At 43.5% G+C, this 25,772-nt stretch overlaps 1 protein-coding gene across 1 annotated transcript; it reads right to left on the reverse strand.

Moving 5' to 3' along the window:
- Positions 1 to 5,154: 5,154 nt before the first annotated feature.
- Positions 5,155 to 25,772, reverse strand: ywhaqa (tyrosine 3-monooxygenase/tryptophan 5-monooxygenase activation protein, theta polypeptide a). The gene is made up of 6 exons (XM_038962972.1): positions 25,681 to 25,772; positions 24,375 to 24,850; positions 9,862 to 9,985; positions 7,128 to 7,291; positions 6,771 to 6,866; positions 5,155 to 6,392 (listed from the first exon to the last, which is right to left on the reverse strand). Exons 2-6 carry the CDS (start codon positions 24,666 to 24,668, stop codon positions 6,333 to 6,335), a joined length of 738 nt encoding a protein of 245 aa, XP_038818900.1. The 5' UTR covers positions 24,669 to 24,850; positions 25,681 to 25,772; the 3' UTR covers positions 5,155 to 6,332.

A 25,772-nucleotide genomic window follows, 5' to 3' on the forward strand; every position in this document is an offset into this window, starting at 1 on the left:
GAAGAGAAAAAAGTGTACAACATTGCACAGGTTTTATTATTTTCATAATCACACGGAAACAGTGGAGGCAGCCTGTAACACTGTCAATGTAACTAGTTAGGGACCGTCAACAAAGTGCATGATCACTATTCACACATTTCAATACTTCTACCAATAACATACCAACCTCATTTCAACTGTTGATTATTCCTTACAAAGAGAGGCATGATGCACATGCCTTTGGTTTTCTCATAAAATCATTCCCAGTTATAAATACACTACCATTCAAAAGTTTGGGGTCACTTGGAAATTTCCTTGTTTTTGAAAGAAAAGCAAAACAAATTGTCGATTAAAAAAACATCAAATTGATCAGAATTACAGTGTAGACATTGTTAATGTTGTAAATGACTATTGTAGCTGGAAACAGCTGATTTTTTATCGAATATCTACATAGGCGTACAGAGGCCCATTATCAGCAACCATCACTCCTGTGTTCCAATGGCACGTTGAGTTAGCTAATCTAAATTTGCTAATCCAAGAAGGCCAGCATACCGGAGTTGCCTCTTCACTGTTGACGTTGAGACTGGTGTTTTGCGGGTACTATTTAATGAAGCTGCCAGTTGAGGACTTGTGAGGTGTCTGTTTCTCACACTAGACACTGTAATGTACTTGTTCTCTTGCTCAATTGTGCACCGTGGCCTCCCACTCCTCTTTCTATTCTGGTTAGAGCCAGTTTGCACAGCCAGTTTGCACAGTTTGCACTGGTGAAGGGAGTCTTCAGTTTCTTATCAATTTCTCGCATGGAATAGCCTTCATTTCTCAGAACAAGAATAGACTGATGAGTTTCAGAAGAAAGTTGTTTCTGGACATTTTGAGCCTGGAATCGAACACAAAAATGCTGATGCTCCAGATACTCAACTAGTCTAAAGAAGGCCAGTTGTATTGCTTCTTTAATAAGAACAACATTTTTCAGCTGTGCTAACATAATTGCAAAAGGATTTTCTAATGATCCATTCGCCTTTTAAAATGATAAACTTGGATTAGCTAACACAACGTGCCATTGGAACACAGGAGTGATGGTTGCTGATAATGGGCCTCTGTACGCCTATGTAGATATTCGATAAAAACAATAGTCATTTACAACATTAACAATGTCTACACTGTATTTCTGATAAATTTGATGTTATTTTAATGGACAAAAAAAGAAGCTTTTCTTTAAAAAAACAAGGTATTTTCTAAGTGACCCCAAACTTTTGAACAGCAGTATATATATATATATATATATATATATATATATATATATATATATATATATATATATATACAGTACCAGTCAAAAGTTTGGACACATCTACTCATTCCAGGGTTTTTCTTTATTTCTATTATTTTCTACATTGTAGAATAATAGTGAAGACATCAAAACTATGAAATAACACATGTGGAATCATGTAGTAGCCAAGTGTTAAACATATCAAAATATATTTTTAAATCTGATATTCTTCAAAGTAGCCACCCTTTGCCTTAATGACAGCTTTGCACACTCTTATTCTCTCAACCGGCTTCATGAGGTAGTCACCTGGAATACATTTCAATTAACAGGTGTGCCTTGTTAAGAGTTCATTTGTGGAATGTATTACATTCTTAATGTATTTGAGCCAGTCAGTTGTGTTGTGACAAGGTAGGGGTGGTATACAACACATAGCCCTATTTGGTAAAAGACAAAGTCCATATTATGGCAAGAACAGCTAAAATTAGCAAAGAGAAACAACATTCCATCATTATTTTAAGACTTGAAGGTTAGTCAATCCGGAACATTTCATAGAACTTTGAAAGTTTCTTCAAACGCAGTCGCAAAAACCATCAAGTGCTATAATGAAACTGGCTCTCATGTGGACCGCCACAGGAAGACCCAGAGTTACCTCTGCTGCAGAGGATAAGTTCATTTGAGTTAACTGCACCTCAGATTGCAGTCCAAATAAATGCTTCACAGAGTTCAAGTAACAGACACATCTCGACATCAACTGTTCAGAGGAGATTGCTTGACTCAGGCCTTCATGGTCGAATTGCTGCAAAGAAACCACTACTAAAGGACACCAATAATAAGAAAAGACTTGCTTGGGCCAAGAAACATGAGCAATGGACATTAGACCGGTGGAAATCTGTCCTTTGGTCTGATGAGTCCAAATTTTTGGTTCCAACCGCCGTGTCTTTGTGCAGGTGATAAGGAAAACGCAGTCAGATGAGTACACTCTTGGAAAAAAGGGTTCCAAAAGGGTTCTTCGGCTGTCCCCATAGGAGAACCCTTTTTGATTCCAGGTATAACTATTTTGGGCTCCATGTAGAACCCTCTGTGGAAAGGGTTCAACATGGAACCCAAAAGGCTTCTACCTGGAACCAAAAAGGGTTCTTTAAAGGGTTCTCCTACGGGGACAGCCGAAGAACCCTTATTGGTTCTAGATAGCACCTTTTCTTCTAAGAGTACATGACAGGGGATTTAGGTGTGCAGCATGTCAGAGAGGTAAGAAAGCCAGGACATGGAGTGGAGAGTGGATGTGATGTTTTCCCAGGTTTTGGTGCGGATGTAAGGAAGTTTCGGTTTCCAGTGGTTGAAGAGCTGCTGATATTTTAAAGTTTCAAATATGTATATAAAATTGTGTAAGTGCTTTGCTTTATGTGGAAACCAAATGGTGTGCAATGTGTGCTCCTATCCTGTGAACAATACAACATTGGTTTGAGATGCCCAGGTCATGTGATCAAGGACACAGCACCATCTCGGCTGCTTCTCTAGTTATAAATGACATATACTGAACAATAATATAAACGCAACAATTTCAACGATTTTACTGAGTTACAGTTCATATAAGGAAATCAGTCAATTGAAATAAATGAATTAGGCCCTAATCTATGAATTTCACATGACTGGGCAGGGTCCGCCCTCCCAGGCCCACCTTGGCTGGGGAGCCAGGCCCAGCAAATCAGAATGAGCTTTTTCCCACAAAAGGGCTTTATTACAGACAGAAATACTCCTCTGTTTCGTCAGCTGTCTGGGTGGATCGTCTCAGGCAATCCCCAACAGGTGAAGAAGCCGGATGTGGAGGTCCTGGGCTGGCGGGGTTACACGTGGTCTGCAGTTGTGAGGCCGGTTGGACGTACTGCCAAATTCTCTAAAACGGCTTATGGAAGAGAAATGAACATTCAATTCTCAGCAACAGCTCTGGTGGACATTCCTGCAGTCAGTATGCCAATTGCACGCTCCCTCAAAACTTGAGACATATTTTTTTACTTTCTTAAAACTTATTAAAGCATTGTTGGTTAAGGGCTTGTAAGTAAACGTTTCACTGTAAGGTCTACACGTCTTGGCATTGTGTTGTGTGACAAAACTGCATATTTTAGAGTGGCCTTTTAGGTGCACCTGTGTAATGATAATGTTGTTTAATCAGCTTCTTGGTATGCCACACCTTTCAGGTGGATGGGTTATCTTGGCAAAGGAGAAATGCTCACTAACAGCAATGTAAACAAATGTGTGTACAAAACAAAACCTTTTTGTGCATATGGAAAATTTAAGGTATCTTTTATTTCAGCTCATGAAACATGGGACCAACACTTTACATGTTGCGTTTATATTTTGGTTGAATATTGTTTACGCACTAGACAGGAAACAGCACCGCGCTGCCCTTCATATTGATCTGTCGAAAGCATTCGATACAGTTGATCATGCACTCCTGCTACGGATGCTATCTGAAATTGGTTTAGACCAAGCAGGCCTGCTCACAATGCTTGAACGGTTGTTCTCAGGGCACCATTGGAAATGAGACCCTGGTCTCAATGAGTTCCCCTGGTGTTAATAAAGGTTAATAAATACATTTAATATATTCAACCATGTCTTCTCACAAATGTATGGTTTATAAAATGTCATTTTTATTAATGTTACATAGATGTTCCATAGGCAATTACACATTTTCACAAAGGTTTGGGGACTACAATCAATGGTTAGCAAAAACACTAAAGTGGTCCGAATCTCTAAAGACAATCACTGGACAAACCAAACACCCTCTAACATGTGCACAAACCTGCAATGAAAAGTACGAAGCAAAAACAAATGGGATTTTTTTGTATGCAATATTGATTCCCATTCCAGTGTACATTGAAAAATGGGCATGCATTACTTATTTTGTCATTTCACTATTATTTTTTATTTTTTTTTGTCTTCATAAAAGTGCCACCTTTTTACTGTCAGACATGCTAAAAGAGTAACAAATGGTCACCTCAATGTTGAATAATATAATAACTAGGAAGGAGTGTTGTGACCTTCGAAAAGGGAGAGACTTTGTAACAAGAGCCCATGTATAGCACATGCTCCGCTGACAGTCTGCATCCCAAATAGCATGTATATAGTGCACTACGTTTGTCCAGAGCCCTAGGGGCCATGTCAAAAGTAGTGCACTAATATAGGTAATAGGGACACAACCACTGGCTGGACAACCACAGCAGCTTCATACAATACAGGTGGCAGGAGTGTTCAAGTTACCATACAATTTGCATCCCAAATAGCACCCTATTTCCTTCATAGTGCACTACTTTTGACGAGGGCTCTGGTCAAAAGTAGTGCATAATAAAAGGGAATAGGTTGCCATTTGGGACAGAACCAACATGACAGGTTGGCTTACATGGTCCAGCAGGTGCTGGCAGATGCAACTACCTTGCACCCTTTTTGGAAGACCAAACCGTGGAGGCACGCCAGAATAGCTGTAAAATTTGGGTCAGCTTGACATGTCTTTCCCTCCCCACCATATGCCCAGGCTGCTCCATGCTCGCCGTTTGCAAATGGTCTTTCATAACGTACTAAATAGATCTTTCTGGACACACACATATATTTATTTGAACAGTGAAGCAAAACATTTAATTTGTCTCTTCACTCCAGCAATATGGACTTGAAATCAAATGTTTTGGATTGGAAATCAAATATTTCATACTAGGCGACAGTACAAAATGTCACCTTTTAATTTGCCTTTTTTATTAAACTATGCAAATCAGTTAAGAACAAATTCTTATTTACAGTGACGGCCTACCCCGGGCCAAACCCTAATGACGCTGGGCCAATTGTGCTTCGCCCTATGGGACTCCCAATCGGCCGGTGGTGATACAGCCTGGAATCGAACCAGTGTCTGTAGTGACGCCTCTAGCACTGAGATGCAGTGCCTTAGACTGCTGCGCCACTCGGGCGGTCTATTTGAGGGTATTTTCACTGTTTAGAAATGAAAGCACATTATGCATCTAGTCCCCCCCATTGTAAGGTGTCATAAGTATTTAGACAAATTCACTTAGTGTATTAAATGTAGTCAAAGGTTTAGTATTTGGGCCCATATTCCCAGCACGCAAGGACAACACCCGAGCTTGGGACTACAAATTGGTTGGATGCAATTGCAGTTTGTTTGTTTGCTTCAGATTATGTTGTGCCCAATAGAAATGGTAAATAATGTATTGCGTAATTTTGTAGTCACTTTTATTGGAAGTAAGAATAGAATGTGTCTGAACACGTCTACAATAATGTGGAAGATACCACGATTACGGATAATCATGAATAATGATGAGTGAGAAAGTTACAGATGCATAAATATCATACCCAAAAGAAAATCCTAACCTCCACTGTTATTGGTAATGGTGAAAGGTTAGAATGTTTTGGGGGTACGATCTTTGACCCTCTAACTTTCATCATTATTAACAATTCATTCATGATTATCCGTAATCATGATAGCATCAACATTAACGTAGAAGTGTTCAGAAACATATTCTATTCTTATTTACAATAAAAGTGACCACAAAACAACAACACATTATTTACCATTAATTTCTATTGGGCACAAAATTACCAGAAACAACCAAAACGAATTGCCAAAAAAAAAGGAAAGTCTGTACTGTTGTCTCATAAAACATTTGATCTCAAATCCAAAATGCTAGAGTACAGAGACAAATTAAAAGCTTTAGCATCACTGTCCAAATAAATATGGGAGTGTACATACACATACATCCTATATTGTCATGTTGAACAGACAGTTAATGTTAAAGTGAAGCGAATACTTTTCCACAGCAGAAACTGCACGTCAGGAAGGCCGGGACAAACACAAACTCAGGAATGGCAATATTATTTACTTTAAATTAATTTAGTTTTTATTCATACCGAAAAGTCGTGGTGAAAACGAAAATTATTTAAAATTTGCCATACACTGACAGCTCCTTGGTAACGACAGGCGCTCATTACTAGAATCATTTCAAGTGGAACAATGAGGAATGAAGTGTAAAATATTTTTGGGGGTCTTTCTCTTTTTTCTTGGCGAGGAAGGACAGGGAGCATCTCAGTTCTCTCCTTCCTCTCCAGTCTCTGGCTCATCTGCTGCATTATCAGACGTCCATAGCTGAAACACACAAGACAAAAAAACATTAACAATGCACTGACCAGAAGCATTTCAGAAGTCACTATCTAAAAATGGACACACTCACTGTATTGTAAGTCACTTTGGATAAAAGTAAAGCTAAAATGGTATATTATACATGTGCTCCACTTAGGTCAAATCATTTCAAACCCCTATACCCTAGCTAATCATTCACAAAATGGTACTGCCTCCTGCTTGAGATTAAAACACTAAACTAAGGGGGGTTGCAGTCGGTGCCTGTGTGGGTGAATGTATGTAGGTGGGATGTGTCCACTCATGTCGCTCGGTGGAGGGTGGGCAGATGTGCTGCAGGAGTGTCCAATCCCGTGGCGCCGTGGAGGGAGGCAGGAGGGTACTTACTGTGAGGTTGTCCCTAAGCAGCTGCATGATGAGGGTGCTGTCTTTGTACGAGTCTTCGCTCAGCGTGTCGAGCTCAGCGATGGCGTCATCAAAGGCCTACGAGCACACGCACAAATAATCAAACGGTTGATATATGCATATGAACAAGGAGATGAAAGGTGGAGAGAGAGAGGGCATATAATACAGCTCTGTCCCTGTATAGTGCGCACCCACATAATGGCACCCTATTCCCTATATGGTGCACTTCTTTTGACCAGAGCCATATGGGTCCCGGTCAAAAGAAAGCACCGTATAGGGAATAGGGTGCAGAGTGAGACGCCGCCAGTGTGGGCTTCTGTGTTGTGTCATTATCCCGACCTGTTTGGCCAGTGAGCAGGCCTTCTCTGGGGAGTTGAGGATCTCGTAGAAGAAGACAGAGAAGTTGAGGGCCAAGCCCAGGCGGATGGGGTGGGTGGGCTGCATCTCCTTCTTGCTGATGTCAAACGCCTCTTGGTACGAGTCTTGAGAGTTGGATATCGTCTCTGTGGGAGAGGAGGGGGGGTAAGAAGGAATAATTAAAGATAGAGCTCCGACTCTTAAAAACATTCTCTATGTCCCAAATGGCACCTTATTCCTTATATAGCGCACTACATTTCAGGCCCCTAGGCTCAAAAGTAGTACACTTCATAGGGATAAAGGCGCTATTTGGGACAAACCGATTGTCTCGGTTTCATTTCACAACCTTTGTAAAAATGTGACTTTGGTCAGGAAGTCATGTGTCTCCAGGCATCCATCACTGCTCCAGATGGAGTCACTTTCCTTTCCCTGCTCTGGCCTGGCCAATGTTCTGACCATTGTCAGCCTATCTGAAAGTGTTTCTGAGAGCTATGCCTATATGAGATAATGGACTTATAAATATCCTTTGTTGAGCACCGAAGCTACAAATAGTGCCGTGGCATTAAGAATAACAAAGTACCGGGGGGCTCTAAGGCACTGCATTGCATGCAGTAGTGCTAGAGGCGTTACTATGGTCCCGGGTTCATATCCCGAGCTGTGCCACAACCAGCCGTGGTTGGGAGTCCCATAGGACGGCGCACAATTGGCCCAGCGTCGTCCGGGTTAGAGGAGGGTTTGGCCAGTGGGGTTTTACTTGGCTCGTCGCGCTCTAGTGACTCCTTGTGGGGGGCCGGTTGCCTGCGGGCTGACCTCGGATGCCAGTTGAAAGGTGTTTCCGCCGACACATTGGTGCAGCTGGCTTCCGGGTTAAGCTGGCGGGTGTTAAGAGCGGTTAGCCAGGTCATGTTTCGGAGGACGCATGATTCAACCTTCGCCTCTCCCGAGCCCGTTGGGGAGTTCCAGCGATGAGACGAGATCGCCAAAAAATTGGGGAGAAAAAGGGGGTAAAATCGAAAAATATATGTATAAAAAGAATAACAAAGTACCAAATAATCCCCTGATATGGTCCATGTGGACCTAATTGCAGAGTGCCTGAAGTGGCTGCCAAAATAAGCCAGCGAGCGTTATGCTACTAACTGATTAGACCTAGGCCTACATTTCAACTGTTCATTTGTAGCTGGTGCCAGACAGAGACACATCCTCCCCTTCCCCGTTTCAACCCCGTCCATCTTCAATTGGGGCAGGAGGGAGGGACGAGACCCCCAGGAAGGGAACATTCATACACCCATCTCCACGTTCAGAGCCCAAACTAACTCAGCCTGCAATAAATCAACAAACTTGAATCCCCTGAAGCTAGAGGTCTGGATGGCGCTCAAACACACAGAATGTATTTACATATTTTTTTCTTCCAGAGGGTGATGCATGCTTGAGTAAACGCTTGTTAAATACCTTCGAGCTCTATAATGATTTGAGGGGAAACAGGAAAACAAAACCAGATGCCTTATCAACACATACTGTCTGACAACAAAACAATATCAACAAACAAAAAGATAACTGATGAGCATTCCAAATGGCACCCGGTTCATTTCCCTTCTAGTACACCATGGTTGACCAGGGTCCAGGGATTTGGTCAAAATTAGTGCACTAAACAGAATAGGGTTCCATTTGAGACACAGAGCTGCTGTCCTCCCTGGTACACTGTCTCCTCTACAACATAACCATCATTTCATTTCATGGCCAGACTATAACCTCATAAGCCCCTGTAATCCTTTCTACTACAATGCAGTTTATGATTGAGTCTTTTATCCACTGTAAACTCCTGGCTCCAGATACAAGGAGGGACAGGGAGACCAGTGGGAGCTAGGGCTGGGAATTGACACGGACCTCACGATACGATATTATCACGATACTTAGGTGTCGATAAGATATGCATTGCGATTCTCACGTTTCTATATGTATTGTGAATTGATACGGCGATTTGATGTTCCAAACATATTGCTCACTACATGTCCGCTACAGAGGGAGAAGAGAAAACGAGTTTTGATCAGTCAGGGAAATAAGTGCTGAAAACATGTTGCTCACTATTTAAAAAGAAGATGGAGAACAAGCTATAGGCTGTTGGGCTCCCAAGTGGCGCAGCGGTCTAAGGCACTGCATCTCAGTGCTAGAGGCGTCAGACCCTGGTTCGATTCCAGGCTGTATCACAACTGGCCATGATTGGGAGTCCCATAGGGTGACACACAATTGGCCCAGCGTCGTCTGGGTTAGGGTTTGGCCGGGGTACGCCTTCATTGTAAATAAGAATTTGTTCTTAACTGGCTTGCCTAGTTAAATAAAAAAATACCAGAGTTTTGGTGCAGGTACTGCAAACTAGCGCTAGCTAACACTACCTACACTAGCCAAAAATAAATAAAAATGTTCACAAATTGAAACTTGGAGTCAAATATCGATATAATATCATCCAGAAATAATATTGCAATATGTAACTATCAATCCCCCACCCCCCCCCCCCCCCCCCCCCCGTCCTGAGAGAATGAATCTGAGTCCCAAATGACAGCCTATTCCCTATATAATGCACTACTTTTGACCAGGGCCCTTAGAGAATAGGGTGCCATTTAGGACATGGTCCATGTTCAAAAGTAGTAACATATATGGGGAATAGGGTGCCATTTGGTACGTAGACGGCGACTGATCAGTCCAGAGGACCAGTACTTACCCTTCTTGTCATCTGCGGAGGCCACCTCAGCCAGGTATCTGTAGTAGTCTCCCTTCATCTTCAAATAGAACACTTTGCTCTCCGCATTAGGAGCATTTTCAATCAAATATTTGCTCAGCAGCCCCTGAGGGAAAAAACCGACAGGAGGAGAGTTAATATTAATGTGAAGAACTATTTGAGACGCATGTCTGCGTCTCAAATAGCACCCCATTCCTTACATAGTACACTTGGGCCCTGGTAAAAATGTGTGCACTATATAGGGTGCCATTTGGGACACGTCCCAACTCATTTTGTACACAGACAGGATTCCAAGACAGGCCACAGTTCAATAATTAAAATTGGAGGGAGAAAATAATTGGAAGAAATGCTTAGAAGTTGTAACTTCAAGTAAAAAAGTATATTTTTCATTAAATGTGACCTGCTTTGAAGAGGAGAAAGAAAATACTGTGGCATCCAGAGGGGGAGTGCTTCTTCAGCAACAGAAAATATCATTTACAAAAAGGGAAAAAATAAATGTGATGGGCTCCTTCCTTTGGCCAGTGGTGCAGGATGACTCGGGTTAAACAAAACCTTGGACATGATCTTTTGGAGTTAAATTCTCGCAAACACACCAAAACACTCTGCATGGTTATCGCGCACATAAAACATTGAATGAGTCTCAAACAGCACCCGATTCCCAGAATTGGTCAAAATTAGCGCACTATACAGGGTGCAATTTGGGACAAACCCCTATCAATTATTGTAGCTGCACTTTGTTGACTTATCCGTTGCCTCAGATTGTGCGTTACTCCCACAAACAGGTTGTGGTTGGCATTTACATGCACATAACACTGGTACGAAAGAATGAGCACTCCACAACCAGCTTCCTGTGTAAACCGAACAATCGTCCACTTCCTCTTAATAAGGGCACGCTGCTTACAGCAGTAGACAGAGTCCTACCTAGAGACCACGTGCGTTAGGTAGCCTGGTCCCACATACGTTTGTGCTCGTCTACTCCACAAGTGTTATTGTCGAGTCAATCGTGTTTGGCATGGCAAATGAGTGACAGGTGGTTGGCACGACAGCACAAACTGGCACGAGACTACACGTGTGGTAAGCAGTTATCCGCTCCCTGCATCTGCGGCGGTCAGTACTACAGCATGGTGAGGCCAATGTTCAGCCCCAAGGAGGGAGGCAGGAAGGAATTACAAATGACATCATTTGTGTTTCGTCTGTGTAGCGGGCCGAACCCAGAAAACACAGTGAAAGATGCGGAGGAGGCAGAGAGATAACCCAGTGAAAGGCTCGAGTGAAGGTGATACCAACTACAGGCTGCAGTTAATGCTGGCTCTCTAATACCTGATTATCAGCTCGGCGTGGGTGTGACGAGAATCTGACAGCCTGGGTGAGACGCCCGGTGACAGCACTGACGCACAGGCAACTACACTTGCCAGAGCACAGCACTGACGTACAGGCAGGGCTGTCACGGTGACCGTACTACAACCACACCGGCAGTCACGAGTCATGACCGCAGTCAAATTCCACGTGACTGTTGAGTCATGGAAACTAGGCTTCTCCAAAATGGCACTACCTGGCTGGCATTAAACGAACCGGGGGAAAAGCGTCCTCCATTCGCTATTCAAGTGCATACAGATGTCTTTTATCCCCACTGCCCCTGTTCCCGACAGGTGCATGATAAATCACAACTAATTTCACACGTTATTTAGTATATGTAAAGACAAGATAATATTGAGAATAGTCTGATGAGTGAGAATATCATCACTTGATGCCCAGAGGGTGCAGTCTAAGGCAAGAAACGGCACATTCATTTTTTTGCAACTTTTTCCAATAGTAGTCACATGCTTTAAGTAGCCTAGCCCATAGGCCTATATGTTTTGTATAATAACTGAAGTGGCCAAATACATACACACATATATACACACACACACACACACACACAAAAGTAATAAAATCGAGCACACAGCCATGCAATCGCCATTGTCGAACATTGGCGGTAGAATGGCCTTACCGAAGACCTCTGACTTTCAACGTGGCACAGTCATAGGATGCCACATTCCCAACAAGTCAGTTTGTCAAATTTCTGCCCTGCTAGAGCTGCCCCGGTCAACTGTAAGTGCTGTTATTGTGAAGTGGAAACGTCTAGGATGAACAACGGCTCAGCCGTGAAGTGGTAGGCCACACAAGCTCACAGAACGTGATCGCCGAGTGCTGAAGCGCATAAAAATTCAAAAAAAGAAGAAAAAAAATCAAATCGCCTCTCCTCAGTTGCAACACTCACTACGGAGTTCCAAACTGCCTGCAACGTCAGCACAATAACTTCTTGTCAGGAGCTTCATGAAATGGGTTTCCATGGCCGAGGAGCCACAAACAAGCCTAAGACCATGCGCAATGCCAAGCGTTGGCTGGAGTGGTGTAAAGCTCGCCGTCATTGGACTCTGGAGCAGTGGAAACGCATCGTCTGGAGTGATGAATCACGCGTCACCATCTGTCAGCCCAACGGACAAATATATTTCGATTTGTTTAACACTTTTTTGGTTACTACATGATTCCATTTGTGTTATTTCATAGTTTTGACATATTCACTAGTATTCTACAATGTAGAAAATCGAAAAATAAAAAATAGCCCTGGAATGAGTAGGTGTATCCAAACTTCTGACTGGTACTGTATATTAGTAGGCAATATGTAAAGACCAGATTAAATTGAGAATATTCTGATAGGTGAGAATATTATCAAGTGCTTTTAAAAATTGTGAATGAGAGACTGATAAAGTGTGTGCAGCCTGCGCAAGAGAGAGCAGAGCGCATGCCTTTCATGCAACTTTTTTTCAAATCATCAGTCACATGATGCAGGCCATTTTTGTATTTTTCTAATACATTTGAAGGTTTGTATCACAACTACAGCTGCAAAATAATTCTAAATTAAGGAGAACCTGTTTCAAATGATCACTTAACCACTCAACACAGAATAGCCACACGTGCGCACTCCCTCAGAAATTGTTAGGGAAAAATATCCTTTCCATTTTATTCAGTTATCTTCAATTGTATTATTTTTACTATATACAGTTGAAGTCGGAAGATTACATACACCTTAGCCAAATACATTTAAACTCAGTTTTTCATAATTCCTGACATTTAATCCTAGTAAAAATTCCCTGTTTTAGGTCAGTTAGGATCACCACTTTATTTTAAGAATGTGAAATGTCAGAAAAACAGTAGAGAGAATTATTTATTTCAGCTTTTATTTCTTTCATCACATTCCCAGTGGGTCAGAAGTTTACATACACACAATTAGTATTTGGTAGCATTGCCTTTAAAATTGTTTAACGTTTGTCAAACGTTTCGGGTAGCCTTCCGCAAGCTTCCCATAATAAGTTGGGTGAATTTTGGCCCATTCCTCCTGACAGAGCTGGTGTAACAGTCAGGTTTCTAGGCCTCCTTGCTCGCACATGCTTTTTCAGTTCCGCCCACAAATGTTCTATAGGATTGAGGTCAGGGCTTTATGATGGCAATACCTTTGGGTTGTCCTTAAGCCATTTTGCCACAACTTTGGAAGTATGCTTGGGGTCATTGTCCATTTGGAAAACCCATTTGTGACCAAGCTTTAACTTCCTGACTGATGTCTTGAGAAGTTGCTTCAATATATCCACATAATTTTCCTCGTGCTTCACGGTTGGAATGGTGTTCTTCGGCTTGCAAGCTTCCCCCTTTTTCCTCCAAACATAACGATGGTCATTATGGCCAAACAGTTCCTATTTTGTTTCATCAGACCAGAGGACATTTCCCCAAAAAGTACAATCTTTAGTCTGGCTTTTTTTATGGCGGTTTTGGAGCAGTGGCTTCTTCCTTGCTGAGCGGCCTTTCAGGTTATGTCGATATAGGACTTGTTTTACTGTGGATATAGAAACTTTTGTACCTGTTTCCTCCAGCATCTTCACAAGGTCCTTTGCTGTTGTTCTGGGATTTATTTGCACCTTTCGTACCAAAGTACGTTCATCTCTAGGAGACAGAACCCGTCTCCTTCCTGAGCGGTATGACGGCTGCGTGGTCCCATGGTGTTTATACTTGCATACTATTGTTTGTACAGATGAATGTGGTACCTTCAGGCATTTGGAAGGCATCCTTGCTCCCAAGGATGAACCAGACTTGTGGAGGACTACAATTTTTTTCTCCAGATTTCTTTTGATTTTCCCATGATGTCAAGCAAAGAGGCACTGTGTTTGAAGGTAGGCCTTGAAATACATCCACAGGTACACCTCCAATTGACTCAAATTATGTCAATTAGCCTATCAGAAGCTTCTAAAGCCATTACATCATTTTCTGGAATTTTACAAGCTGTTTGAAAGGCACAGTCAACTTAGTGTATGTAAACTTCTGACCCACTGGAATTGTGATACAATGAAGTGAAATAATCTGTCTGTAAACAATTGTTGGAAAAATTACTTGTGTCATGCACAAAGATGTCCTAACCGACTTGCCAAAACTATAGTTTGTTAACAAGAAATTTGTGGAGTGGTTGAAAAATGAGTTTTAACGACTCCAACCTAAGTGTATGTCTAAGTGTATATCTTAGGTTGTAGTTGCCCCGCAGTACTGACGTACAGGCAACTACACCTGCCCCGCAGTACTGACGTACAGGCAACTACACCTGCCCCGCAGTACTGACGTACAGGCAACTACACCTGCCCCGCAGTACTGACGTACAGGCAACTACACCTGCCCCGCAGTACTGACGTACAGGCAACTACACCTGCCCCGCAGTACTGACGTACAGGCAACTACACCTGCCCCGCAGTACTGACGTACAGGCAACTACACCTGCCCCGCAGTACTGACGTACAGGCAACTACACCTGCCCCGCAGTACTGACGTACAGGCAACTACACCTGCCCCGCAGTACTGACGTACAGGCAACTACACCTGCCCCGCAGTACTGACGTACAGGCAACTACACCTGCCCCACAGTACTGACGTACAGGCAACTACACCTGCCCCACAGTACTGACGTACAGGCAACTACACCTGCCCCTCAGTACTGACAGACAGGCAACTACACCTGCCCCACAGTACTGACGTGCAGGTAAAGTGTTTTATTGTCACATAGACCAGACAGATCTTTCACCTCGTCAGCTCGGATATTTGAACCAGCGATCTTTCAGTTACTGGCCCAATGCTTTAACCACTAGGCTACCTGCCACCCACCCTCACTACAACTACCCTACCAACTGTTCACAGTGAGTGTCCCATGACACCATACTACCGCTGTAGATATGCACAGACAAGAGGGGAGATACTTTGGGATTTTGGGAATGAGGCCCTTTGTCAGAGTCAGATTAACTCGTGGATATCTTGTAGTTGGAAGGAAGCTGCTAACTAGCGGTAGCGCAATTGCTAGCGCTAGTTAGCCACTTCCTTCAAATGGCACACAGAGACATACAAATGCTATTCATGAGTTCATCTGACTCTACTTCCCAGAGGGCCTCATTTCCAAAATCCCGAAGTATCCGTTTAACTGTACAGCTTAAACTGCTGCTTGTTCTGTGAAGTCACTTGCTCACACATGCACACACTTAAGCCACGCAGCAAACCCAGGAAATGGGCTGAACCGGCTGCCATTTCCTCCGAGTGAAATCGTCACCACAAACATCCTTAGAGAAGCACTCCTCCATCCTCAGCAGCCACAGCGCTGAACGTGTGTGTGTGTGTTAGTAGCAGGTCAGTGAAGCAGAAGTCCTTCTCCTCAAAGGCTCATGGCGTGATTCAGCACCTCTAACTGAACATTTTACAAGGCAAAATAAAAATCTCAAAATCAGGCCTGACAGTTAGAGTGGAGAGCTCACTTAGACTCCTCAAGTGAGCATGCTGGGTTTTAATTTTATTTAACGAGGCAAGTCAGTTAAGATCAAATTCTTATTTACAATGACGGCCTACAACGGCCAAACCCTATGGACTCCCAATTACGGCCGGTTGTGATACAGCCTGGAATCAAACCAGGGTGTCTGTAGTGACGCCTCTAGCACTGAGATGCAGTGCCTTAGACCGCTGCGCCACTTGTTCAAGACTTATTGAATTATACACCAATTCTATCCTCCAATTTCTCTGCTGCCATCCTCTCTATGGTAGTGTCCCAAATGACACCCCATTTCCTATATAGTGCACTACTTTTGACCGGGACCCATAGGACTCAAAAATAGAGCACACCTTAGGGAATAGGGGGCCATTTGGGACGTAGACTATTTCTTCCAGTTTGATCTTATCCCTGGAGGGAGGGTGGGAATCAGGACAGAATAAATATATTCTCTTCCTATCATCACCAGCAACCTTCACAGATAAAGAGGGGAGGAATTTGTACACCTCCCTACCGCCTCCAGACAAACATGTGCTCAGACATTCAGTACGTCCCAAATGGCACCCTATTCTCTATTATAGCACACGACTTTTGACCAGTGCCCTATGGGTGGTGCACTACCACGGGAATAGGGTGCCATTTGGGACACAGCCATTCAAACAGAGCGCTGGGCACGGTCATGTCGTCAACACTCAGCCAACGTTGACTTTCACCCTATACCACAAGTGTTAGTCACTGACCTCCCTATGCACCTGGACAACCAAGCAGCAGGAGCATGTGAAATAAGGTGAACGTGGATGACGCTGTAGTGCCATACTGTGACCACCGAGCTTGATTCTTTCCATAGTCTAGCTACATTTAAAAACGGTCATCTGACCACAGCAGATGGCATATCCCCGTTATTCATGGTGACGAGAGCAAATGAACAGTATTACTAGCACAGGAAAAAAAACAAAAAGCTACCGGTGGCCATTTTATTTGGACTTATTTAACCCATTGAGCATAACACAGCACAAGAAGCAGCATATTACACAGTCAAACATTGGTCAAGTCAGTATCCTTACGGGTTTGTATGGGTTCGTGAGCAGCTTACCGTAGGTTACACAAATCCAGCCTGGTCCCAGATCTGTCTGTGCTCTTGCCAACGCCATGCATGTGGGTAGAGAGATCATTGGGAACGCAGAACGTGGGGGATAGAAGGGCGCCGTCATTGGCACCCATCCAACAAATATACCAAAATGGATATTCGCCAAATCCGTCATGATTTCTGTGCTCCAACATCTATACAAGCATTATACTCAGATTTGTACCCCGACATAGTGTGAAATAGACAAACAATTGCTAAATGTAGGCTAATTTGACGGGCGGCGGCGAGGAGATTCTCAATCTCTCCCCCACAGGGGGGGGGGGGGGCGCATGGGTGGCGTTGTCATTGTTTTGGTCAAATTCCATTGACCTCTTTACCAAACACGGAATGACAATGAGTTGACGTGACAGCACAGCACAGACAGGCAATACAAAATCACCTACTGTACCCAAAGTGTGATAACTTGACCAGACACAAACATCCCTGTCCCTGCGTGTACCCACTACCTAGAATATGTAATAACATACATACTTATTATGTAATAGGAGGCTGGAGCCATGAAGGCACTAGCCCAGAGGGGTCCTGTGTAGAGCAGGGCACTAACAGATGGCCAGTGCAGAATTAGAGCACACAGATGCTGCTCAGCCAGTGTGCGAACTAGCTCAGCATTGAGCCTGCCACACCAAAGCACTAGGCTACATCCTCAATGAACATTCGTGTCTGTCAGGGTTACACCTTCCTATACACACAGGACAGGAAGTGACACGGCAGGATGATGCTGTGTTCTTATATAAACAGAATATCTTTGGTTCTTTATTTGACAGGTATAGCTATAGAAGGGTGACATAAGATGAAAGGGTGGAGACTGGGATTGAACCCTGGTCTCCAGTGGGGAGGCGTGTACATGTGGCTTGTGCCGAGAGTATTGCCCACTTGACCATGGCTCTGCACGCCATATAGAGTATACCAAACATGAAGAGCACCCACCCCCCCACAACAACCTCAATTCGTCAGGCGTTCCACAGGGATGCTGGCCCATGTTGACTCCAATGCTTCCCACAGTTGTGTCAAGTTGGCTGGATGTCTTTTGGGTGGCGGACCATTCTTGATATACACGGGAAACTGTTGAGTGTGCAAAGCCCAGCAGTGTTGAAGTTCTTAACACAATACGGTATACCTGGCACCTACTACCATATCCCATTCAAAAGGCACTCTGAATGGCACACATTCCATGTCTCAATATTCAAGGCTTAAAAATATTTATTTAACCCGCCTCGTCGCCTTCATCTACACCGATCGAAGTATGTTTTGTACACTCAGTGTATGTCGGTTAAGTTAAGGGCCCGTGTGGATGAGAGCTTGGCTTGCTTCGATGACCAGCCTGACACCCCCATCACAGATCAAAAGGGTGTAAAGACCAGAGCAGCGTTTCCCCAACTCGTTTAACAGCACACATTTTTATTGTAGCCCCAGACAAACTCACCTAATTCAACTCTGAGGGTTTAATAAGTAAGTGACAAGTTGAATCAGCTGTACTTGTCCAGGGCTACAACAAAAATGTGTGCTGTTGAGGGAACTGGAGGACTGGAGTTAGGAAACACTGGAATAGATGATGGCCCCGTCTGGATTACTGGTAATCTGCTTTAATCCACCAGGGTGCTAGATCTAAACCTGATCCACAAGAAATGTAATACAATACTGAGCTTACCTCCATCACTAAACACCTAGAATTAAGTGTGTACTGCACAATTGAGTATGGAGGACAACTGTACAGACCAACATACAGTACCAATCAAACACACCTACTCAATCAAGGGTTTTTCTTTATTTTTACTATTTTCTACATTGTAGAATAATAGTGAAGACATCAAAACAATGAAATAAGACATATGGAATCATTTAGTAACCAAAAATATGTTAAACAAATCAAAATATATTTGAGATTCTTCAAAGTAGCCACCCTTTGCCTTGACAGCTTTGCACACTCTTGGCATTCTCTCAACCAACTTTAGGAGGAATACTTTTCCAACAGTCTTGAAGGAGTTCCCACATATGCTGAGCGCTTGTTGGCTGCTTTTCCTGCACTCTGCGGTCCAACTCATTAAAAAGGAAAGAAATTCCACAAATTAACAAGGCACACCTGTTAATTGAAATGCATTCCAGGTGAATACCTCATGAAGCTGGTTGAGAGAATGCCAAGAGTGTGCAAAGCTGTCATCAAGGCCAAGGGTGGCTACTTTGAAGAATCTCAAATATATTTTGATATGTTTAACACTTTTTTGGTTACTACATGATTCCATAGTTTTGATGTCTTCACTATTATTCTAAAATGTAGAAAATAGTAAAAATAAAGAAAAAACCCTGGAATGAGTAGGAGTGTCTAAACTGTTGACTGGTACTGTATGCTCAGGGCTAGTGTGTCTCCCTTGCTAAATGTCAAAGGTCTCAGACACAGCCTGTTGAACGAAGACACCGCACAAGTTCCCTTTTTGACAGGAAACCAACGAGTGTTAATACCCACCCCCAACTGTCACCACAGAGACAGAGCACCAGACAGACTGCAATAAATGTGGCTTAAGTGGTGAGGTAGTCCATTTCCACATTATAGAACTCTTCCTCTGGGAGTGTTGAGGTTGTGCATTAGGTTGTTCCATAGTAGACTAGCCAAGCTTTTAGAACCAATCCACCCCCTTTCCTTTGGGGCCCTGGATCTGCGTACCAAATGGTACCCTATTCTCTACATGGGGCTCTGTAGAGGTAGTGCACTATCAGCCCTGGTCAAAAGAAGTGCCCTATATAGAGAATAGGGTGCCATTAGGGAAGCACACCACACTGTTCGGAGGGATAAACTGAAAAATACAGCTAAGCTTCGCACAAACATCTCTGCCCTATTTAAAGCATGAGGGTGACGCATATATACTGAGGGTTATTGAGCTGGTTGACTAGTTAACCAGTACTATATATGGATGAAACGGTTACCGGTTTCACGATAAACCACAGTAAAATTCCTGACGATTAGTATTGCCTTTTCAATTATCATTAAAACCGATTACCACGGTTTGAAAAACTCACGGTAAATACTGTCCAGCATCAACCAAAGTTCAAATCAAATCAAAATTTTATTTGCCACATACACATGGTTAGTTAGCAACAGTCTGACGTAGGCGCAGCATGCAACGTGGGTTTTGTTTCGTGTGAAACATGGCGGAAGGCAGTGACAGCGCTCGGGAGATCTTTCTGCCTTCTAAGAACACCAAATCTGAAGTGTGGTCGTATTTTGGGTTTTACAAGAGTGCTTAGGGAAACTTAAAATCGAAGATGGTCACCTTGTCTGCAGAACATGCCGCCCCAAAAAATTGCTGCGAAAGGGGGCAACACTTCAAATCTCTTAAGTCATCTTCGTGACCACCACCCACTACTTTATAGCGAATGCAAAGTAAGTTCACTTTTAGCTCAATGCATGATGCGGGGACTTCGGAATGGGGGAAAATGCCCGTACGGGCTCGGGAGAGACGAAGGTCGAAAGCCGAAACACAACCCAACCGCACTGCTTCTTGACACAATGCACATTCAACCCGGAAGCCAGCCGCACCAATGTGTCGGAGGAAACACCGTGCACCCGGCTCCCTTGGTTAGCGCGCACTGCGCCCGGCCCGCCACAGGAGTCGCTGGTGCGCGACGAGACAAGGATATCCCTACCGGCCAAACCCTCCCTAACCCGGACGACGCTAGGCCAATTGTGCCTGGGCGCGAACCCAGAGTCTCTGGTGGCGCAGCTAGCGCTGCGATGCAGTGCCCTAGTCTTCTTAAGACTCATTTGTATTTATGTAAATTGTGCATGGGGTCATTGCAAATACGCAAATGCTACACAGAAGATAGACTGTGTGTGTGTATAATAATAAATATAATGTAACACCAATAATAATAATACTAGTACTACATTTGCCATTCCTTTGTTTACAGAGTGGGCGTGCAGTAGGCAAACCCAGTGATGCTACTGGTCCCTCATCTACAGTTGTGACACAGACACTCCAGCAAGTATTTCAAAGGCAGGCTGCTTATGCACCCACGTCAAAACATGCTCGAGACCTCACTGCAGCCCTTTCATATTACATTGCAAAGGAGATGATGCCATTTCAAATTGTTGAGAGGCCTGGCTTTCTGAGGCTGATGAAGGTTACCGTGCCTCACTACAAATGTTATTTGTTGTTTGTTTTGATTTGATTATTTGATTTGCTTACTTAAGGTTGTGTTCATTAAAACCTGCACGAGGGAAACTTACCTCTCATGGCCACACTGTGCCATCTTTAAATGTTAATGTTATTATTTTAATGTTTAAAACTTGGTGAAATTATTTCAGTGTGTCTCAGTACTTTTTGAACATTTCCGGCACATTTTAACAATACCGCGATAATACTGATAACAGGGATAATTCTGGCCACTATAATCGTGATATGAAATGTTCATACTGTTTCATCTCTAATACCATACACACAAGCTGAATACAGTGAGCCAATGGGAAGGTCATGCACTACTAATGCGAATCTCAGTCTTGTTTTACGCTTTAGGTGACTATGTCAAGGATGCAGTTGACAGAGACACCATCCAGGGTGTTGCATGAGTCTTCTTCTACGACTGGGTCCTGGTCAGATAAAGCAGGGCTCCTGCTCTTTTCTATCCATATCTACCCGCCGGATGGGGATGGGGAGGGTGGGGGTGGGAAGCTATGATTACACGAGTCAATCATAAAGAGTAGATCCTGCTGCAGTGGATAAACTGGCCACTCCAGGAACAGGCAGAATTAGAAGTAAATTAGCCCATAGTATTGGCACACCGTGGTGTTAAACCGTGTCTTTTAAAGTGGATGAACAATTAGGGGGCTGTGGCACCGGCAAGTAATCTAAGAGAGATTACAGGTACCGTCTGTCACCATGGCCACACCCACTTAAACCCTGCAGGCAGGAGTAAGAATAAACTCTCCCATAGTGACGGTAGATAAGACATCAATGTAAACAGGTCAGGCAACTCCCAGCCAACACTAGGACTCTGTCTCAAATAGCACCCTTTTGACTACTTTTTACCAAAGCCCCTATATGGGCTTGAATAGTGTGCCATTCGAGATGCAGCCACAGCCATTCTGTATAACAAAGAACTGAGGGACACCAAAGGCCACAGGATCCACCACCATCTCATTGGGTCGGGCACATGATCAGCCCAATGACAGCTCATGCTACAGTTGATCCCCGAAATAGTGTCACCGAGTCATTCAAAACAACATGGAGATCAAGGTGTGTGCTTAAAATTAGCTCAGTTGAACCGGAAATGTATAGAACATGTAAAAACCTTCCTGTACAAAAAAAAATAAAAAAAATAAAAAAAGGGCCATTGAATGAACAAAAGGGTAGGTCGGCAGGGGGCACACATTTTTAAAACATAGCGACAGGATTATGGCAGTGCTGTCACTTGCTAATATTATCTGTACCACAACTGCTTAGTATTATTTTAACGCGTCATCGTGTCTAGATGCTCCAACATCCCCACTGGAGGCCCAGTTCACATACTGCTGTTTAGCCTCATTTGATCTGGCATATCAAACTCAAGCAGCCAAGGCAACTAAACATCAGTCCAAGCAGAGCCCATTATTAGGTGGACATTTGCCATGCCCTTTGACTCAGAATGTATGACTATTCTGTTGACAACCCGTATAAAACTATTCAGTGAAATGTAAAAAGAGGAAGGGAAGACGTCCTGCCTGCCTTTACGGCCTGTGCCCGCCCTGCAAACCATACAGTGCATTCGGAAAGTATTCACACCCCTTCACTTTTTCCACCTTGTGTTACATTACAGCCTTATTCTAAAATGGAATCTTCAATCTACACACAATACCTGAAAATGACAAAGTGAAAACGGGTTTTTAGAAGACAGGATTGTGTCGAGGCACAGAATCTGGGGAAGGTTACGCAAAAAGCTCCCAAAGAACACAGTGGCCTCCATCATTCTTAAATGGAAGAAGTTTGGAACCACTAAGACTCTTCCTAGAGCTGGCCGCCCGGTCAAACCGACAGCTATCTCTACAGCCCTCCACCAATCAGGCCTTTATGGTAGAGTGGCCAGACTGAAGCCACTCCTCAGCAGGCACATGACAGCCCGCTTGGAGTTTGCCAAAAAGCACCCAATGGACTCTCAGACCATGAGAAACTATTTTCTCTGGTCTGATGAAACCAAGAATGGTCACATCTGGAGGACACCAGGCACCGCGGCAGGGACTGGGAGACTAGTCAGGATCGAGGGAAAGATGAACGGAGCAAAGTAGAGATATCCTTGATGAAAACCTGCTCCAGAGCGCTCAGGAGCTCAGACTGGAAGTAGAACCTTCGCCCCAACAGGACAACGACCCTAAGAGCACAGCAAAGACAATGCAGGAGTGGCTTCGGGACAAGTCTCTGAATGTCCTTGAGTGGCCCAGCGAGAGCCCGAACTTGAAACCAATCGAACATCTCTGCAGAGACCTGAAAATAGCTGTGCAGTGACGCTCCACATCCAACCTTACAGAGCTCGAGGGGATCTGCAGAGAAGAATGGGAGAAACGCCCCAAATACAGGTGTGCCAACCTTGTAGCGTCATACCCAAGAAGACTCAAGGCTGTAATCGCTGCCAAAGGTGCTTCAACAAAGTACAGAGTAAAGGGTCTGAATAATTGTAAAAAAAATAACTAAAAAACAGTTTTTACTTTGTCATTATGGGGTATTGTGTGTAGATTTATAAGGGGGAAAAAACAATTGAATCCATTTTAGAATAAGGCTGTAAAGTAACAATGTGGAAAGGGTCAAGGGGTCTGAATACTTTCCGAATGCACTGTATTGATTGTGAGCAGCAGTGGAAAGGGGAGGTCATTCCACTGCACCACTGTGGCTCAGATAATCAATTGGTGCAGCCGTTCTGCATAGTTTCAGACAAACATCACACCAATAGAAGCACTGCAATGTTGAAGTCCATGAATGAGGGGCAGCATTGCATTAGTGGAAACCAACACTGTTCTCAGGGCAGGTTTTAGCTAGATACTGTATATGTTTGAGTCGTGTCTGAGGAAATGTTTGCATTTTAACCTGCCACATTCATTTGCCTAACCTGCCACGTTAATTATTCTAACCTGCTACGAAAAGTAACTTCTGCTAGTCAAAACTGGCAGACCCAGCCAGAGAACAGTCTTGGTTTCCACTAACGCAATACAGCAAATAAGGAATTTATAGGACTGCTCTATTTTGCACTACTAGAAAAGAGATTGTCATAAAGAAGGCGGATACAGTCAGTCAACCAAATCATCTCATCTCCAAAGAAAAAAAAATGGATGACAGCTTCTTTCTCTCTCCTCAGCCTCACAGAAACAGTGAGAATTTGTTGGTGATTCTATCAAGAAGCTTTTTTATACCACGATTGACCCCCACAAATGGTTTATTGTGGTCGTCACATACAGCCTGTCCTCAATTTCCAGCAGAGAAAGTGAACAGGGTAAATCAAATCTGGTTCTCGCAAAGCCATGCATGCCCACTCATTCTGACTGACAGAAAAACATTAACTCACCAATACATCGTTGCAGATGTCTCGCAACTCGGTCTCCACCTTATTCCGGTATTCCTTCACCATCTGAAGCTTCTTGTCGCTGCCCTCTGTCTTCTGCTCGATGGCGGAGATGACCCGCCATGCGGACCTCCGGGCCCCGACAACGTTCTTGTAGGCAACCGATAGAAGATTTCTCTCCTCACACGACAGCTCTGCCCCCTTCTCAGTTACCTCCTTCATGGACGAAGCCATGTCGTCGTAACGCTCAGCCTGCTCCGCCAGCTTGGCTTTCTGAATCAGCTCCGTTTTATCCATATTTATGTGTTATTTGATGTTCAAACTGTCGCTCGCAGATGCAAATAGAGTCCCAAGAGAGCAGAAGGAATGGGACAAAGATGTGGGGATAGATCGTGTAGATAGATCGTGTAGAACGATAGATATTTATAATCGTTGGACAGGTGAATGGAGGTACAGGTATGTTATCCAGACAGGGACACCTGGGGAGGACAATTAGATGATTGTTTAGGATGGCCAATGCTTGCACACAACTTGTAGTGATGAAGTTGGTTGGTTAGTTCACCTTTTACAAAAACAAATACATGAAATAGTTGACTTGTTAATATAACATTAGCTAGCTGGTTAACAGTCCTGGCTTGACACATAAATTACTCCGACTACTGCACACAGCTTTCACTCTCAGCGTCAAGCCAACCCAATCATGGTCGTGAGCGACCCAGTTCGGTTAAATGACACTAGCCAGACAATACTGTGTAACCTTGCCGCTTCCCCAATACTACAGTAACGTTAATACTTTTTTAAAACGTATGATGCCAATTTGTTAGTTAACGTTAGCCAACCATCTGCAGCGGAGGCTAGCCAGGCAGATGTAGTCTGCTAACTAACGTTAGCTGGCTAAAGTAACATAACTACTCTTCTAACTAGCTAATGACGTTAGACAGTTATAGTGTACTAGTAAAATTATTGGACGGATATGTTGTAATTCACTTGACTTGTTCAAGAGTTTACTATATCCTAATGTTACAACTTATGCCATCTCGTTTACAAGCAAGTGTGATGGTTTGCCCAATATCCAAATTTGATTGCCTAACAAACGAACGTTAGCTAGATGGCTGTCTGGCTGCAGTAAATAGCACGATACCGAATCATTTTTCTGAAGCAGTGGCAACCACACACCGTAAACTAACTAGCCATAGATAGACAGTTTACATTTCCTTACAAGATTGGCACAATCGAACTTGATCTTAAATATAGTAACCAAGCTACACATTCATTTCCAAGATATAAAGAAGAAGCAATATTTCCCAACCTTTAGTTCGCTAGGTTGTTCCGATCAGCCACTCCAAGTAGATACACTATGAGCTTCGGGCAGGCGAAAAAAATCTACGCCTTCAACCAAAC

Source organism: Salvelinus namaycush, chromosome 24 (genome assembly GCF_016432855.1).
Source record: "Salvelinus namaycush isolate Seneca chromosome 24, SaNama_1.0, whole genome shotgun sequence".
Taxonomy (NCBI): domain Eukaryota; kingdom Metazoa; phylum Chordata; class Actinopteri; order Salmoniformes; family Salmonidae; genus Salvelinus; species Salvelinus namaycush.